Below are 18,529 nucleotides of genomic sequence, written 5' to 3' on the forward strand. Positions count from 1 at the left end.
AAGATGACTGAAATAATTAGTGATTCCAAAGCATCTGTTTATACTGATGCAAAATAAAGTGCCCTGATAAGATGTGTTAACGTGCCAAAAAGCATTTAATCATGAGATAACTATTTTGACAAGTGCAAAGTAGTTCCAGCTGCTGTGAAGTGTCTAATGTATGAGAAATATAACAAACTAAGAATTATTTCACAGCTTTTCTTCTGTGTTTGTTCATCTTGTACACTTGTTCAAAGATAACATTGTTTTGGGGTTTTTGTCGATCAAAGCGCTCGACAATCCTTAAATCTGTTAAGTAAGTTTCAGCCAGGATTGTTGCTTTTGGCTAATCTGGAAGGCAAACAAGCCAATGTTTTGAAGGTTTTTTCCTTTTTAGGGGTATTTTTCTTCTTCAGTTACATTGTGATATATCATAGGTGACAGACGGTTTAGTAATTTATCAGTCGTGGAAACCTCATGCCATCATTATTATAGACTATGCTTTGTGTTATTAAGGTGTTGGGAGTTACTCTGCCACATATTATTGGTCAGTTTGTTTGTCCATTCAGTTTTTGGAGTCAAATAAAAATATCTTCACAGACAAGTTTCCTGTCAAAGTTTGGAAACGCTCATTTACACTAGTTCATATAATAGTATGAAGATTTATTTTGACCAAATGAATATATATATGCTCATGTATTGGCACAAAACCTTAATAAATAAACAAACAAACTTTAGTCTCATGAAAAATCCTCCCTTAGCAGCTGTAACAGTTTTACACTCTGCCATCTGGACATGTAGTGTCTCCAAATATTCAGTTGAAATACTTTGCCAAACATCTTGATTAGTTGGATATTTCGCTCTGACTTTACAATCAGTTCATCCCAGAACATTTCAATAGGATTTGAGTTAACTAGGCACGTCATGCCATGATAGATAACCCTCCAGATGTCTATTTTCTTTCTAAATAACCCTTAGAGAGCTATGTGTTTTGGATCATTGTGTTTTTACATGTGAGGATGGAGTTGAACTATGCTTTATATACTGAACAATGCTAAACCATCAAACTGTTTTTCATGCACCGATACTGTAATGGTCTATAGGGTATTTAACCTGCGTCTCTAAATCTGTTGTGAACAAGTACACGTGGATTGGAACATAACAGAGCTTCAAATATACTGTTACCGCTTGAGACAACAGGTTGATGAATATTAAGCATTTTGTACCAATGTACATTTTTACATTGGTTTGGTCAAAATAAATGTTCATACCATCAGATTACCCAAATTGTTGTATACTATATATACTGTACGCAATAAGAACATGCATGTGTCTATCAAAAATTAAAAGACAAACCTTTCTTGGATGATATATTTGTCACTGTGAACACAGTTTTCAACCAAACATTTTCTAAAGAATTAAAGTTTGCTATTTTAGGTGTAATCCCAGAAAGTTTAGTGGGAAATAACTGAAAATACCTTTTGTGAATTTTACTAACGGCAGCCATTACATGCATCGCTATCAACCTCCCACATATGCTATTTGGATTGAGAAAGTTAACAAAGTCTATCAGATGGAGCAAATTACTTATGCACTTAGAATTCAGGGAGAGCTATTCATAAAGAGATGATTAACCTTTTAATGTAATAAGCATTCAGAAGTGGTCTTCTACGTGTATGTTTTTTCTTTGTTTTTGTTTTTTTTGGTCTCTTTATAGTGTCATTCATGTTTCATTTGTGACTAATTACTGCAGATATCCATATTTTTTCATGTATGCCATATTGGGATGTTTGATTAGATATGTTTATGTATGTAAAATGCCTTGTTTAGTTGTATGAGCAAAACTGAATAAGAACTAAGTTAAAAAAATAAAAAATTAAAAGATAAGATGTTTCCAAATATTTGACAGGCACTGTAACTGGGTATATGAGCCAGTACTTTCCAACAGTAGGGTTATCAAGCAGAGAGGCATGCATAGTTTCTGCTAGTGTTCAGTGATGAATAGTGCAAATTTCATGGATCTGGAGTTGTTTAACAGAAACAGTTGTGCTTGTGTTTCAGCTATGAATCCACATCATCAGAAGACAGCAGCAGCGAGACCTCAGATGAGGGAAGTGATTCCAGTGAATATCACGAAGCCAGAGAAAAATTACCGGAATCTACAATCCAACACCAGCAAATAACCCAGAACATAATACAAAACAACAGCGTACCTCAGCAAACCGCCACAAAACTACCAGCCATCATTCCAGACCAGCAGAGTCTCAGCCAGTTTGCAAGTGCAGATGCAAAATTGCCAGACAAAGTCACCCAGTCACCGGCAGCTGAAACATGTGACTCGCAACAACCCCCGGCATCTGAACCCACCCAGACTGGCAGCTCCGTCAAAGAGACTGTCAGCCAATTCTCCGAAAAGCACACAGTGACCCAAGAGATAACCTCCACATCATCAAACACTGAATCCACCTCTGAACAAAGCTCTGTAAAGTCCTCAGTTGCCTCTTCTGTACCATGCATCTCTGAAACCAGTGAGACTACCAACCAGCAATACACTGTCCAGTCAGAAACGGCTGTCATGTCTAGCCAATCAGAATCAAAGCCAGCAGCTGAGAGTAGCAGTGTGAGTGACACCGCCACCGCATCAGCAAACCAAGTCAGGTAAGTGTAACAGTGAAGAGACAGGTTAACAGATGTGATTTAGCCGAGGTGGTTAACCTCCAAAGACCCGGCTGTGGGTTTTCTGTCCACATTTGTAGACAAGAGTTTCACAACTTTATACAAAAAAAAAAAAAAAGAAAAGAAAACTGTCCACCATAAAGGACATTCCATAAAAATTTTAAAAACTGTATCTGAAAAAACTGTTGCATCATGATGTTTCCAATATAGGCACTTATTTAATAAAAAACAAAAAAAGCTTGTATTTTGCTGACATTTCCTGGGTCTTAGGAGGTTAAACCACCAAATTATTATTTTTACTCAGTTGTTTTATTTGGTATTGGTTTATTGTTCTTATTTTTTTTTGTTTTTAATTGTCCAGCTTTTTATGTTTTCAATCTATTCTTGTATTTTATTCTTTCATTCAGGTTTTATCTATCGGTCTGTATTTTTATGTATGTATTTACTTTTAACCCTCCAGTATCCCGTCCAGCAAGGCCCTTACTAAGCACCAAGTGTGCCTTTTTGGCACACTTGTGAAATAATGTCAAAAAAATTTTCATACAGTTTGTTTTTAATTCTTTTATACTTTTTTTTCTTTTTCATCAACTTGAGCCTTAAATAATAATACCAAATACTCAATAACTGTCACATTTTTTAACCCTTTAAATGCCATGTTTGTAATGTAAACAAACCATTATTTTAGATGGAAAAAACACAACTAAATTTTTTTTTTCCATATACTACATAAAAAAGTGGGTCACATATTACTTGATTTTTGCAGCCTGGCATATGTCAATGATTAACAGCAACACTGGTTAATTTACATGATTATTTTTGGCGCTAGGTCAAATGTTCAAAAATACTAGCATCTGTCACCAAGTGTGCGTAAAATGCACACCTATAAATCAAACTATTGAATATTATACATTGATTTATTTTTCTGCTCTAATTTGATTTTATTTTTGTAAATCAAGGTCAGCCCTAATCATACTGTACATATCAAATGGAAGAAATAGCGTGTTTCAGGCACACATGGGAGACAGATGCTAGTCTTGTAATTTTCTTTTGTTTACAATGTGCAAATTTTAGTTGGTGGCCAGAATTTTAAAGATCAAGCAAAAATGGACAACTTTTGAATTCTAACCTTATTTAAATTGTGAAAAATAATATGAAGTTTTTTAACACAAAGTGCAAAGTGTACCTCAAAGGCGCACGTGGATACTGGAGGGTTAATCCATTCTTTTATTTTACTCTGTTATTTTGGTTTTTATTTACTTTTCTGTACAGTACTTTGGTCCACTGTGGTTGGTTTAAAATGCTTTACAAATAAAGTTGGGTTGGATTGGAAACCCACATGCATCAGTGACTGACACTTGTGTTCTTTATTGCTTCAGACTGGAAGTGAGTGACAGCCTGATGTCGGCTCTTTACGCCCTGCAGAAAGCCCTCGGGGAACCAAACGCCTTCAGCCAACAAGGAGCTGTACGTAACTCGTTTTACTTTACCACGATAATCCACTCTAATCACAGTCAGTATGTATGTCTGTGAGTTTTATGCGCCTGAATTCCCTCAGGAGTCTATCGAGTTGTCTATTAAGCGTCCTCATTGTGTCTGATCCAGAGGTCGGCCTACACCAGCGTCCTGCAGGAGTGGCTGCGTGTGTCCTGTCACAAAGCAGCAGACACGGCGGTTGTCAAGGCTTATATGGACACGTTCGCCTCAGTCTCCCCTCAGCTGCTGGAGTTTGTGATCAACATGGCAGATGGAAACGGGAACACTGCGCTTCACTACACCGTCTCACACTCCAACTTCCCTGTGGTGAAACTACTGCTGGATACAGGTGACTGTTTTGTTTGTGTCAAGAGCATAGCTGGGTGATGTGAGCAATGACGGTTTGATTATTATTAATTATTGTGATTATGTTCAGAGTCACGTACTGTCAAAAGTGATGGAACATGAGTTATTTTTACTCAAGTGCAAATTACTGTATTTGTACTTTAGTGTTTCCATTTTAGGCAAATTTATACTTTTGTTGCGCTTCACAATGCAATTTTCATTCTCTTCTTGTGCAATGAAACCCCAGCATCTACAAATGTGTTGAGTATTTGTTATAAACTGAAGGATGACTTTAATCCTTAAAGACCCAAACATCCACCACTGACCAAAAGCATCTACTGATCTGAACTGTTGATCTATTAATCCTATCATTACATGTAAATAATTGGTGTAAAATACAGTTTTTCATCTTTTCATGGTCATCAGATATGACCTATTTGGACGTCCAGAGGCTCCGTAGTAAGCATGGAAACACTGTCCTCTTCTACAACAGGGGTGTCAAACTCACTTTCTTCCGGGGGCCACATTCGGCCCAATTTAATCTGAAGTGGGCCGGACCAGTAAAATAATAGCATGGTAGCCAATAAATAATGACAACTCCAAACTGTTTTAGTGCAAAAAATAACATTCAGTTATGCCAATATTTACATTTACAAACTATCCAAACAAAAAGGATGTGAATAACCTGAAAAAAATGGAATTTGTTAAGAAATATAAGTACAATTGTATCAATATTATGCCTCAACTTATCATTTATACATAGGCACAAAACATTAAGTAACAGGCAGAAAACTGTTAAAATTCCACTTAATTTACTTCATTTCTTCATTTTGTTCAAGTTATTCACAGGTAATTGTTAAAGGATAGTTTGTTAATGTAAACATTTTCATAATTTAATGTTTTTTGCACTAAATCAAAGAGAAAAAAATGGTGTTGTCATTATTTATAGGTTATTATGATGTTATTTTTGAGTTTGATGCCCTTACTTGCACTTTGCAAATTCATCCCGCGGGCTGGACTGGACCCTTTGGCGGGCCAGTTTTGGCCCCCAGGCCGCGTGTGTGACACCTGTGTTCTACAACATTGATTCACCAGTAAAACCCATGGGGTTGGATCAATGACAGTGGATGGACACACTTGCTTTATGTCTAGTTAATGCTAAATTTTACTGAAAAAGTCACCTTTTCTTCCGTTTTTTTCTGTAGTGATATAATAAGCTTTGATTTACCTCAGAGCTTTTATGAACATTTTCGTGATCAGTCAATTAAACATAGGAAAATATGAATGAATGAATGATTGAATGAATGTTTTATTTTTGGTTTGTACAGTAATCACCACACACAGTACAACCACAATAAACACAAAAACCAAAAAAAGGAATAGGCCAGAAGCAGAAGCTTATTTTTTGCCTGTCCTTCTCACCTGACACACCGCTTACATTAATTTAAATGTGTACGTCATCGAGCATTGTCATAACAAAAGAATCAATAACAAAACAAAAACACATCTACCATCTCCACTTAATATTTCTGAATGATCTTATGCTTAAGACATTTTTTAAACTTTATCAGAGAAGTGAACAACTTAAATTCATCAAGTCCATTCCATAATTTCACACTCATAACTGAAATACATCTGGATTTCACATTTGTCCTTACTTTCATACTTTCAAAAATATAAAAACCTCTTAAATTATAATTATGCTCTCTTAATTTAAAGAACTTTTGAATGGTATTTGGAACAATATTATTTTTTACCTTATAAATCATCTGTAATATTTTAATATATACAATATCCGGCCAAATAGATTATTTTTACGTGAAAAAATGCAAAATTCAGAGGATAATGTTATAATAAATGGTGATAAATCATGTAAGAAATGTTAAATAAAGGGAAAAATTTATTTGTTAACTGCCACAAAAGTCACACTGGGTCCTTATGGGTTAAGCTGGAAAATACATGCTGGAAACAGGTCTGAGTTCATGAAAAGTAGACTTACTGGAGATTCTCATGCATGTCATTATCTTAAATGACCCATATATGTGTGTGTGTGTGTGTATATATATATATATATATATATATATATATATATATATATATACATACATATATATATATATATAGTAGTTACAATGAGCTCAGTCTCTATGGTGTACAGCAGTAAAATGTACCATACACATTAATACGAATACAAAAACATCATATAAAATAGTAAAACCCTCAAGGGGACCACTCATCACTTTCCAGTCAGATATGTTATTTTTCTTTTAAGTGCTAATCGTAATTCCTCTAGAAATAACAGCCATTAAATGCAACATAGATTAAGAGTCATAAAATATGTTTATCACCCAGCTCTGATTCAAAGTAAAGACGTTTTCTGATGGTTTTAGCAAAAAGTTTTTCATTTGTGATGTTTTAAATTCTGTGTTATGTGCTCTGTGTTTGCGTACGATCCATCACTGTCATTGTTTTTGTTGCTGTTGTTTCACCTGCCACTCTGATTGCCCTATATACCAACAGGCCTGTGCAATGCTGACAAGCAGAACAAGGCGGGCTACACGGCCATCATGCTGACAGCTCTGGCTGCGTTCCACTCTGACAGCGACCTTCAAACAGTCCTGCAGCTGCTGCGCACAGGGGACGTCAACGCTAAGGCCAGCCAGGTCCGCCCTCTGCTGCTCACATGTTTTACTGCACCTATACGTTAACTGAGCTGAAATACACAATAAATGAAGAACAATGGAAGTGTTTAGACCAAGGGTGTCAAACTCATTTTAGTTCAGGGGCCACATTCAGCTAAATTTAATCTGAAGTGGGCCGAACAAGTAAAATGATAACATAATAATATATAAATAATGTCAACTCCAAACTTTTCTGTTTTCGAGCAAAAAAAGTAAAATTACATTTTGAAAAGGTTTACAGCTACAAACTGTCCTTTCAAAAGATTTGAACTACATGAACAAACTGAAAAAATAAGTGTAATTGTAACAATATTCTGCTTCAGTTTATCATTTACACATGTTCATTATAACGTACAGATCACAGTGGATCTACAAATACACAAAACATTTAATATCAGGCAGAATATTGTTAAAATTATACTTACTTCTCTTAAAACATTTTAGGTTGTTCATATTTGTTCAGGTTATTCACATTTTTTATGAAATTATACTTTGCTTTAGTGTAAATACATGAAAATATTTACATTTACAAACAGAAAAATTTGGAGTTGTGAATATTTATAGATTATTATGATAGTATTTTACTAGTTTGACCCACTTGAGATTGAATTGGTCTGAATGTGGAACCTGAACTAAAAGGACTGTTAATATCTTAGTGTAATTTTTGCATTTCACACATTCATCCCAAGGGCCGGATTGGACTCTTTGGCGGGCTGGATTTGGCCCCCGGGCCACATGCTTGACACCTGTGGTTTAGACCCTTTAAAAGTAGCCATTGATGTTGATGTGACGTATGATGTTTTAGTGATATCGTGTTTGAGGATTAATTGCGCTGTTGCATGAGTGTTGATTTTGCATTTTACTCCTGTTGAGCTAATTTTAACTACTTTATATACTAGTGTGTGGTTCATTCTACGCCTATTGATTATATTCTAAAGTATCTAAAGTAAGTTTGTAGGATCACTGCACTGTGAGAACCAATTTCTAAAAAAAAAAAAAAAAAGAACCTGTAATTTTCATGAGCTCTCTAAACAAGCCAATGTTCAGCTTTGTGATTATTTTTCAGTGCATGCAGGAGGGTTTTTATGAGATTATGAGTTTAAGAAGTGTTCAATTTAGTGGTATATTTGAAAAAGGCAGTGCACATTATTAAGCATATCTGTAAATGCACCAGAATTAGCAAATAGGTTAGACAGATGTCACAGGATTACCCTAAAACAGAAATATTAGATTAAAATTGCAAAGTTACAATAATACACCATGATAAAAAAAAAAAAAACAAACCATAGAACAATGTCAATATTAGCAACTTTATTCAAGATCCTCATATTTAATATTATCATGTACTGCTGAAAGCATGCAACAGAGACACATAATACAGAACAATATTCAGGACAATAAAATGTAAGCCAATAATATTAGTAGAAATGTGCCTTCATTTGCTAATACATATTTTTCGGCATTTTTGTACACAACTGAAAACATGCAATACAGAAAATATTCACAATATATGCAAATGTTTCTGATATGATTAAGTAAACAAGTGGTGCCAGGCACAATAAAACCCGCCTCTCACACGTATTGTAGCTTATTTTGGCATCAGTCCAGCTGATGTCATCATGTCTATGCCTGTGGTGATGTCAGTATATCAATTGCCTCTATATATGTGCCAAGTTTGAAGTAACTTGAAACAAAATTGGTGTTTTTATATGCATGTGAAATCGCACCCATTACAAGTAAATGGGAGGGGGAAAAAAAGATGTAAAAAAAATTCATTAAAAATATGAACTTTGACCTACTTTTTCCAAAATGTAATCACATGTATTCTGGGTCACTGGCAATCTATAAACCAAATTTTGGATAAATTCACTCTATAGTTTTGCTGCTACAGACATTTGAAATTTTACCCATTATAAGTAAATGGGGGAAAAAAAAGATTTGAAAAATTCATAGAAAATTTGAACTTTGACCTACTGTTCCCAAAATGTCATGAGGTCTATTCTGGGTCATTGGCAATCAATAAACCAAATTTGGTATGAATTCAACAAATAGTTTTGCTGCTAGAGTGTTAACAACCATGCAAAGACACAAATAAACATACAGAACCAAAAACAATACCCCTTGCCCCCCTTTCGAAGGCGGGGTAGTAAAACACAATACCACAGTAAGATGTATGAGGACAGACTGTAAGATCGTGACAGGAAACAAGAAGAGACATTTAGCACAAAGAAGCTGAAAACAAGTAAAGTGATTATTATCGAACCATTTATTTAATTGTGCATTAAATAAACTGCAGTTCTCTAATAGTAGTTGGGATGGATTTCTGTTGTAGTGCAGCTTTAACAGAGAGTACAATCTGGCTGAATGGCCTTTTTCTGATTGGATTAATGCAGTCGCCTCATGCTGCACCTCTTGTGAAATGACCTGCAGTTGTTCTTATATTGACAAACTCTCTGAGTAAAGAAGAGTTCAAACTCATTTTAGTTCAGTGGCCACATCCCCCAGTATGATCCAAAGTGGATCAGACCAGTAAAATAATAAGGTCATACTATATAAATAAAATCAACTCCAAACTTTTCTCAATGTTTTTGAGTGGAAAAAAGTAAAATTACATTGTGAAAATATTTGCACTTACAAACTATCCTTTAAAACAATCATGAAAAAAATGAATTTTTTAAGAATATTATGACTCAGTTTATCATTTACACATGTGCATTACAACTTACAGATCACAGTGGATCTACGAATACACAAAACATTTAGTAACAGGCAGAATATTAGTAAAATTGCACTGACATTTCAGGTTATTCAGATTTTTTTTCCCGTGGAATTTTATGATTTTTTATATTAAAATAAAGAGACAAATTTGTAGAAAGTTGTATAATATTCAAGTAAAGTACAACCACCTTAAATTTGTGCTTACAGTAAAGTTACAGTGCTTTTTGTCATAGCAAAGATTCGTTGTAAAAGAATTAGTTACAGGCAAAATATTACTAAAATTGGATTGACATTTCAGGTTATTCATATTTTTTTGCGTGGAATTTGATGTTTTTTACACTAAAACAAAGAGAAGAATTTGTATAAAATTGTATAACACGTAAGTAAAGTACAACCACCTTAAATTTGTGCTTACAGTGAAGTTACAGTGCTTTTTGACACAGCAAAGATTCACAGTAAAAGAATCTAAACGAGCATCTAAATATGGTTCTAGATGAGAAGCATGAATTAAACATTCTGAATCATGTGTCCGCAGGCTGGTCAGACTGCGCTGATGCTCGCCGTCAGTCATGGTCGAGGAGACATGGTGCGGGCGCTGCTCTCCTGCGGTGCACAGGTCAACATCCGTGATGACGACGGCTCCACGGCGCTCATGTGCGCCTGCGAACACGGTCACGTTGACATTGTGCGGCAGCTTCTGTCTGTTCCGGGCTGTGACGCCACTCTCACTGATAATGCAAGTGTTTGTTTTCGTTCTTCGTTCCGTTCTCTTTAATGAATCTTGCCCAAACAGATCATGTTATTACCATCATCATCATCTCTGTGTGTTTTTACAGGACGGCAGCAGTGCACTGTCCATTGCTTTGGAGGCCAGTCAGAATGACATCGCTGTGCTTCTCTATGCTCACCTCAACTTTGCAAAGCCTCCTTCCCCAGTGAGTCCTTAAAGCACACATGCTGATGTTAGAACACATACACAAAGCAGGAAACCTTTACACAAACTATTGTATTATATATACAACTATGGGAATATGTTTGTCATTTATATATGTTTGGCTTCACATAATGTAAATCCTTTAAATGTCTGTCTGAACTGAGCGTCCTTGAGATTAGTAAAGTGAGGAGAAGTTTATCGTTACAAAGAGCTTCACAATAAAACTAAAAACATTACAGCAGAAGACCATGCACAGCAGACATAGAACATAATAAACAAGAAAAGCACTCAGAGAACACAGACCTCTGCCAAGACAGATCTGCCCCCTCCCCCGATCACAACCAAAATTTAATCAGTTGTTCCTTGTGCCAGTATCAACATTTCCTGAAAATTTCATGAAAATCCATCCATAACTTTTTGAGTTATCTTGCTAACAAACAAACAAACAAACAACAAAACACACAAAGCAAAGTGATCACAATACCTCCTGGTGGAGGTAAACATAATGTACCTGCTCAAAACAAAACACTGTATGAGAGATTTATTTTTACATTTTGACGTCATGGCCTCCTTCAAACTAAGAAAGGCTCTTTTTTCACCATCTTAACTCATAAATGCCCAATGCTACTTTTTTGGCAGTTCAAAACATTTAATAAAACTGACTCACTACTCCATCTAGTGGTCACATAAATCCCTCAGACCATCTGTGTGAATATTTTCAGTCCATATCTTTATATTACGAAACATTGGCATCTTTGGCAGAACTTCAGAACTCTTTAAGCACTCTGATGATAGTTTTAGGTAATTTTAAAAATATTTTCAAGTACAAATAGTGCATCTGTCTCCTTTAACCTCCTAAGACCCAGCTATGTTTTTTGTCCATATTTGTGGACAAAAGTTCCACAACTTTATCTTTATCTTTAAAAAAAAAAAAAAAAAAAAAAAAGTTGTTGCAAAGCACATTCGGAGAAATTTTTTTTAAAAATATATCTGGAAAAAAATTTGTCATTGTCATGCTGTTTTCAGTCTAGACACATTTTTCATTCAAAATTCAGAAATTTGTATTCTCCTGGGTCTCAGGAGGTTAAAGCCATCATCCTGGAAGAATCATTCAAAGACAAGAACATTTATTTATCTCCCTGTAGTTGTCTCAGTAATAACATCAGAAAACGTTTGTGAGAAACATAGGGTGTCTCTAACAGAAAAAGGTACATGGAGCGGACTGAAAATACTTAAAAGCATTTGATACACAAAGAAAACCTGGAGTTTTCTAACCCTGTGGATGTAACTTGACATGAATGCCATTTCTAATTTTTTTTTCATTTTTTAGGTCTCACCTAAGTCTCCTCTCCTGGGTTCCTCTCCTCCTACCGGTGACTTAAAGTAACGTACACTGCCTCTGCAGCTCCACAGCCAATCCACAACAACTGCCCATGTTTCAGTGTGGTGTTTTTCATCTGTGTAATTCAGAACAAATACTTTTAATGTGTGTTAGTTTTCACACAGCATAATTTATGCACATTGTAAGTTCAGATAAATACAGTACATGAAGGCTTGAACTAACTTTATCTGTTGCTTTTTGTACACAGTTGTCTGTTTTTAATCACTGTAATGGATGAAAATATCAATTTGTAATGTGGTATAGCCTAAAAAAACACCCTATCTAAGTCGCTGTACAAACATTACTCAAGTCCTGCAATAATCCAGTTTTTAGCACTGTTTTTAGGAGCACTTACAAAGTTGCTCACTAAATTACATTTCACTTTCACTTTAAACTTGTTTTAATCCATAATGATCTCAAACTAGTTGCTTTATAGCACAAAAATGTTTTCATCCTAATATGTTCTATGTGTGTTACATGGTAGCATTATAATGTATGTGTTTGACCATCACAGTCATTTGGAAAAACAAAATCTGCCCCTCGCATAGATAAGTGTCCTTGCATCAACTAGCTCATTGGTGCTATAAAAGTATGAAACAGAAAAAACCATGTCAACAGTCTATGGACATTTATACACAAGATTTATTTACTGTAGAGTATTTTTGATATTGATTTTTATTCTGACTTAATTCAGGACCTCCACAGATCACAGTTTTTATTTCCATGCAGTGGATAATTTTGTTAATCAGACTTTTTTAAACTAGAGGACAAAGTTTATTTTATGTGATAACCCCAAAGATTTATTAAACCCCTCAGTTCTGTGACACTGTATGCACCAACAGCATCACCATCAGTGTCAGTACGGTACTATGGTCTTTACGTTTTTATACATGAAGGTATTTTTGATGGTTTTACTGAAAGATTAGAGTGTATCTGTGTTTGTGATAATCAGTGTGTTTAAGATTTAACAAGACTGAAAGCAGTGGTGAAACTTGTTCACTTTGCTGATGCTGGTAAGAAATGTCAGGGAACCAGAAAGTGTCTGAGTGGGGTCTTAAAAGGACGTACCATGTAAGATATTAATATCAAAATAATATATGACAATATAAACTGGTGGTTATTATGTTTAAGATCTAAATTTTTGATTAAAAGTGCAAAGGCTATTGATGTCAAATTTTCTATTACTTTTTAAAAGTTCTTTTCACGGTTTTCTTATTCACTTGTAAGCGATTGAATTTTTATAAACTTTCCATTTTTTATTTAAATATCTATCTTTTTATACATTTAGAATTTCTAAGCCACACCTACATTATGTAATCGCACAGCAACTTTAGTTTATGAGGTTTTATGAAGGTTTATGTAAAATTATAGATTGTGTTTCTCTTGTTCTAATTTGTGCATTTTGGAAAAACAATTAATAAATGTCAAACACGTCGTTTTTGGTTGTATTTATTCATTATCACATGTGTTGCTCTGAAATATATAACCACATTTACAAGTTTGGACTGAGTTTAGATCTCTTTGAAGTAAAATCAGCTCAAGTTGACCTGAAATGGCCTTTTTTCTTGTGCATGTTTGGAAACATCCACTAGAGCAGTGACTCATTTTCAGTGGGTTGTGAGCCTTTGTCTGGGCAAAAAATAATGTTAAGAAACTAATCCCATGCTTTATTTTTTTATGGAGCAAAGCAGCGCTCATTCATATTCCCCAACAGTAGGTGGCGGTAATGTGCTGTAATGCTAATTAAGCATTTCACAGCATAAAAGAAAACCCAAATGTTTCTATTAACCCTTTCATGCATGAATTATGAGAACCTTAATGGGTCAAAATGCAGTAATGTCCCATCAGAGAGCTAAATTTAATTGATTGCCATTCCAACATTTATTTCAATATAAAGTAGCTCCTTGTTTGGGATAATCCCTTATGGACCAACTAATGCAAAAATGAATTTAAAAGTAAAAATGTGGGTCAAATTGTCTCTAAAATGTCCCTTCAGAGAGATTTTGAATACCATTTTTTGACCCTTATCAAGATATTTTTGCTGAGTGTTTTTATTCCGCTTTTGGCATGAAAAAAACAATGCAATTGAAAAATGTTTTATGAACCTATTTTTCATGCAGTTGCAAAAACATTCACTCAGCTGGACATCATGCATTTCATTTTTGAAGCAAAGAAACATGTATTTACTGATGCACTTTGTGAAAAGTATGAAATGAATTTTTTTAATGCTGCTAATCTGGTGTTTTGTCACATTTTAACATACTCTAATATTAGTTATTATTCACTTTATGAAGATATTATGCAAAAAAAAAAAACAAAAAAAACTTTTTGTTTAAGAAAAATTGTTAATTACAGTCGATTAACAGTAACAAGCGATTGATTTACACTCAGACCTGTTACTGCAGATCAGGTTTATCAAGAACAGCAAAGTTACAGTAATGGTATGAATGTCAGTGTATGGGATGATGCATAGGCGTCCACTGTGTTGGCTGATACGGAACTAAAACAATAAAATCCATGAATATACAATAGAACGGCTGTAGAATAGGTTTCCACTGTAGTGACCAGTATGCATGAAAGGGTTAATATCATGGCTAAACTCAGATATGACAACGACTACATCAGATATGGTTTTACCTACATTGAGAATCAAAACCTTAGTGTGTTAGATTTCTCAATAAGTGACTGAATGCACTTTCAATTTTAACTGAGTGCACATTTTTGGTTTTGGTTAAAATGTACCTAATTTAGTGTTAAAGGGAATATTTCCCTCTTTAGCATCACCACCTGCCAGTCAGTTTGGTTTATCATGAAACTTGTGTTCTATGTTGTCATACTGTAATATTCTGTAACATCGCAGATTCAAACCACACTATATTATTACCCTGGCCCCTAAAGGGGAGACAAGGAGTATTGTTTTTGGTTTGGTTTGTTTCTTTGTTGGTTTGTTTGTTAACACTTTAGCAGCAAAACTATAAGTTGAATTCATACCGAATTTGGTTTATAGATTGCCAGTGACCCAGAATAGATGTGATTACATTTTGGGAAAAGTAGGTCAAAGTTAACATGAATTTTATGAATTTTTTATTTATTTTTTTCTCCCATTTACTTATAATGTGTGGAATTTCACATGTCTATAAAAACATCAATATTGTTTCAATTTACTTCAAACTTGGCACATATATAAAGGCAATTGATATGCTGACATCAGCACATGCATAGACACAATGACATCGGCTGGATCGATGCCAAAATAAACTACAATACATGCAAGGGGTGGGGTTTGTTGTGCTTGGAACCACTTATTAAATACATTTGACAAATTTAACTGTTATCAGTTTGGGTCACGACTTTTCATTAAGGGGTGATAGTGGGTCCTGAAACCAGACCAGTTGAGAAGCACTGAACTAGAGGAAAAAATGTGCATGCATAAAGATTTAAAAAAGAAACAATGCAAACAATAATAAAATAAGTGGTGCCAGACACAACAAACCCCGCCCCTTGCATTTTTGCACCGATCCAGCTGATGTCATCATGTCTATGCATGTGGCGATGTCAGCGTATCAGTTGTCTTTATATTTGTGCCAAGTTTGAAGTAAATTAAAACAAAATTGATGTTTTTATAGACATTTGGAATTTCGCCCATTACAAGTAAATGGGAGAAGAAAAAAGATTTTAAAAATTCATTAAAAAAATTGAAACTTTGACCTACTGTTCCCAAAATGTAATATCTATCTATTTACTGACAATCTCTACACCCAATTTGGTATGAACTCAACCAATAGTTTTGCTGCCAGAATGTTAACAAACAAACTGAACCAAAAACAATACCCCTTGCCTCCCCTTTGGGGTAATAATAATGAGTAATGCAACTCTATAGGCTATACATATTTACATAAGAAGTAGAATTACAATATGTCAGCCAGTACAGGTGGGAGGCAAACACAAAAGGGCTACACTGTTGTTGTACAGTCTGACCCTCAGACATGCAATCAACAATAGCTGAGTCATTTGAGAACCTGTGGAGATGACAGCTGCTGGTGTTGTTGGTGAAGTCTGATGCATAGAGGGGGAGGAGGAATAGAGAGAGCACTGTACCCTGAGAGGCCCCTGTGCTGCAGACTACAGCCTCAGACACAATTACACAATGACACACACTAACCAACTACCTGTTGGTTAGGTTCAAGGTTCAAGATGACTTTATTAATACCTGTAGGTAGATTTGTTCTGCAGTCTGGAGAGGGTATCTTAAATGTTATACACACACAAAAAAACATTAAAACCCCAGGACACATACAGGGGATAGATTAAAAACAGCACAGACAAAAGACATGGACAAGTACTCACGACAGATAGATAGATAGATAGATAGATAGATAGATAGATAGATAGATAGATAGATAGATAGATAGATAGATAGATAGATAGATAGATAGATAGATAGATAGATAGATAGATAGATAGATAGATAGATAGATAGATAGATAGATAGATAGATAGATAGATAGATAGATAGATTGATTGATTGATTGATTGATTGATTGATTGATTGATTAGTTTTGATCCCCATTAGCTGCTGCATACCACACCAGCTACTCTTGCAGGGGTCATTGACAACATAAAAACAAAGCACCACAATTTCCCACATTTGGTTCAACATTTCATGGTTAAAATAGCCTAGAAATAAATAGATAAAAAACAGACTAAAATAAATAAAAGTCATCAGATATCACTAAAAATGCCAATATAAATCTGTAAAAAGCATAATAAAAGCATCATGATATAATGATATAACACAAGGGACAATAAATAAATAAAAAAACAAGTTAAGACCACGTTAAAATAAGCCAGAACCCAAGAATTAAAATAAAGTGAAGTGCATCGAGGTATATTTAAAAGAGAAATAGCAGCAGGAACAAAGCTGCTCCTGCAGCATGTGGTCCTAGATTTTTAGGACTTTGAACCTCCGTTCAGATGGTAGGGGCTGGAACTCACTGGCTAGGGGATGGGAGTCATCAGCAGAAATGGAGCTGACCAGCCCTGCATCTGCATAGTGTACAGGGCCTCCAGGCCCAGCTGTGACTCCCCAATGTGACGACCAGGCCAGGCAGTCGATGGTCTGTGCAGCTACATCTCCATCCACTCCCACCCTCTCCAGCTTTCCACACAGCAGTACTGGCTGCAAGTCAAAGAACATCATTCACAGAGCTCCCGGTGGTCTCCAGAAAAAGACATCTCAGTCACATCCCTGAGGTAGAACAGGACTGGACAGAATTTATGAATTAACCAACTTACTACTATTACTTTATTTTATTTATACAGCACTGTGTGTCGCTTACTCAGCCTCCATTCTCTGCTCCATTATGACGTAACATGATGTTCCTAACAGATCATTTCTTTAAATAATACTCTTGAATTATTTACTCACCTCTTCAGAATACCTTGTACCGCACCTCTTGACTTTTATATATTGTCATTACTTTTTTAAAAATCTATTTGTTTACTTTTTTGTACTCTATACATTGTCTGTTTTATCCTTTGTTGTACAGTGTCCTTGGGTGTCATGAAAGGTGCTTATAAATAAAATGTATTATTATTATTATTATTATTATTATTATTATTATTATTATTATTATTATTATTATTATTATTATTATTATTATTATTATTATTATTTAAAGTGGACAGAATGAGTAGTCTAAATTCTACTAACAGAACAGAAAGAGATGACTCCATTTGACTTTGTGGTAGAAAGTTTCTCTTTTGTTTTCACTTTCTCATCCAATGTAGCAAATTAATTAAAGGAAGGCACGATAGTCTGCTTCTGAATGTAAAATTTTACAGTAAGTTGTAAAAGTAGTCTCAGTTTGTTATTTTCTATTGTAATCCAGATGCAGTTACAGCTGTACCATCATTATGTCAGAGTTACTACATACAGCTGACTCACGTGAAGGGTTTATCTGTCACTTTTTTGGAACAGATCCACCCACCTACCATTAGATAAGCCTGAGGTCTATAGAAAACATCTGTTATCAGGAGTGACGTTGGAAACCTTCCAGCTGATCTTCAAATGAATACCAACAATAACTCAAGAAACCTTCCAATTTTCAAAAAGTTTCAAAAAAGATCAAATGCTTTGTAAAATGTCAATTGAAGCAGAATGCAATGATTTGCAACTCTTGTAAACTTATATTTGATTTACAATGGAACATAGAAAGCGTAATATAAGCCAACTTTAACCAATAAAGACCCAATGCTACTTTTGCGTCAGTTCCCAAATGAATTTTTCTCTCTTTTTCACCTTTCTTAAAATTTATCATCATTTGTTCTAAAATTATTGTC

General features: G+C 34.8%; 1 protein-coding gene across 2 annotated transcripts in view; it reads left to right on the plus strand.

The window, feature by feature from the left end:
* The window catches only part of kank2 (KN motif and ankyrin repeat domains 2), a 32,069-nt gene extending 18,447 nt beyond the window's left edge, over positions 1-13,622 (plus strand). For both annotated transcript variants that reach the window (XM_030140673.1, XM_030140674.1), the window contains exons 7-13: positions 2,041-2,637; positions 4,032-4,119; positions 4,258-4,477; positions 6,994-7,136; positions 10,408-10,608; positions 10,709-10,807; positions 12,137-13,622. In XM_030140673.1, the coding sequence (XP_029996533.1) occupies positions 2,041-2,637; positions 4,032-4,119; positions 4,258-4,477; positions 6,994-7,136; positions 10,408-10,608; positions 10,709-10,807; positions 12,137-12,193 (1,405 nt within the window). In that variant the 3' untranslated portion in view covers positions 12,194-13,622. The remainder of the gene's footprint in view (positions 1-2,040; positions 2,638-4,031; positions 4,120-4,257; positions 4,478-6,993; positions 7,137-10,407; positions 10,609-10,708; positions 10,808-12,136) is intronic.
* The last annotated feature ends 4,907 nt before the right edge of the window (positions 13,623-18,529 follow it).

This window comes from Sphaeramia orbicularis, chromosome 8 (assembly GCF_902148855.1).
Source record: "Sphaeramia orbicularis chromosome 8, fSphaOr1.1, whole genome shotgun sequence".
Lineage (NCBI taxonomy): Eukaryota > Metazoa > Chordata > Actinopteri > Kurtiformes > Apogonidae > Sphaeramia > Sphaeramia orbicularis.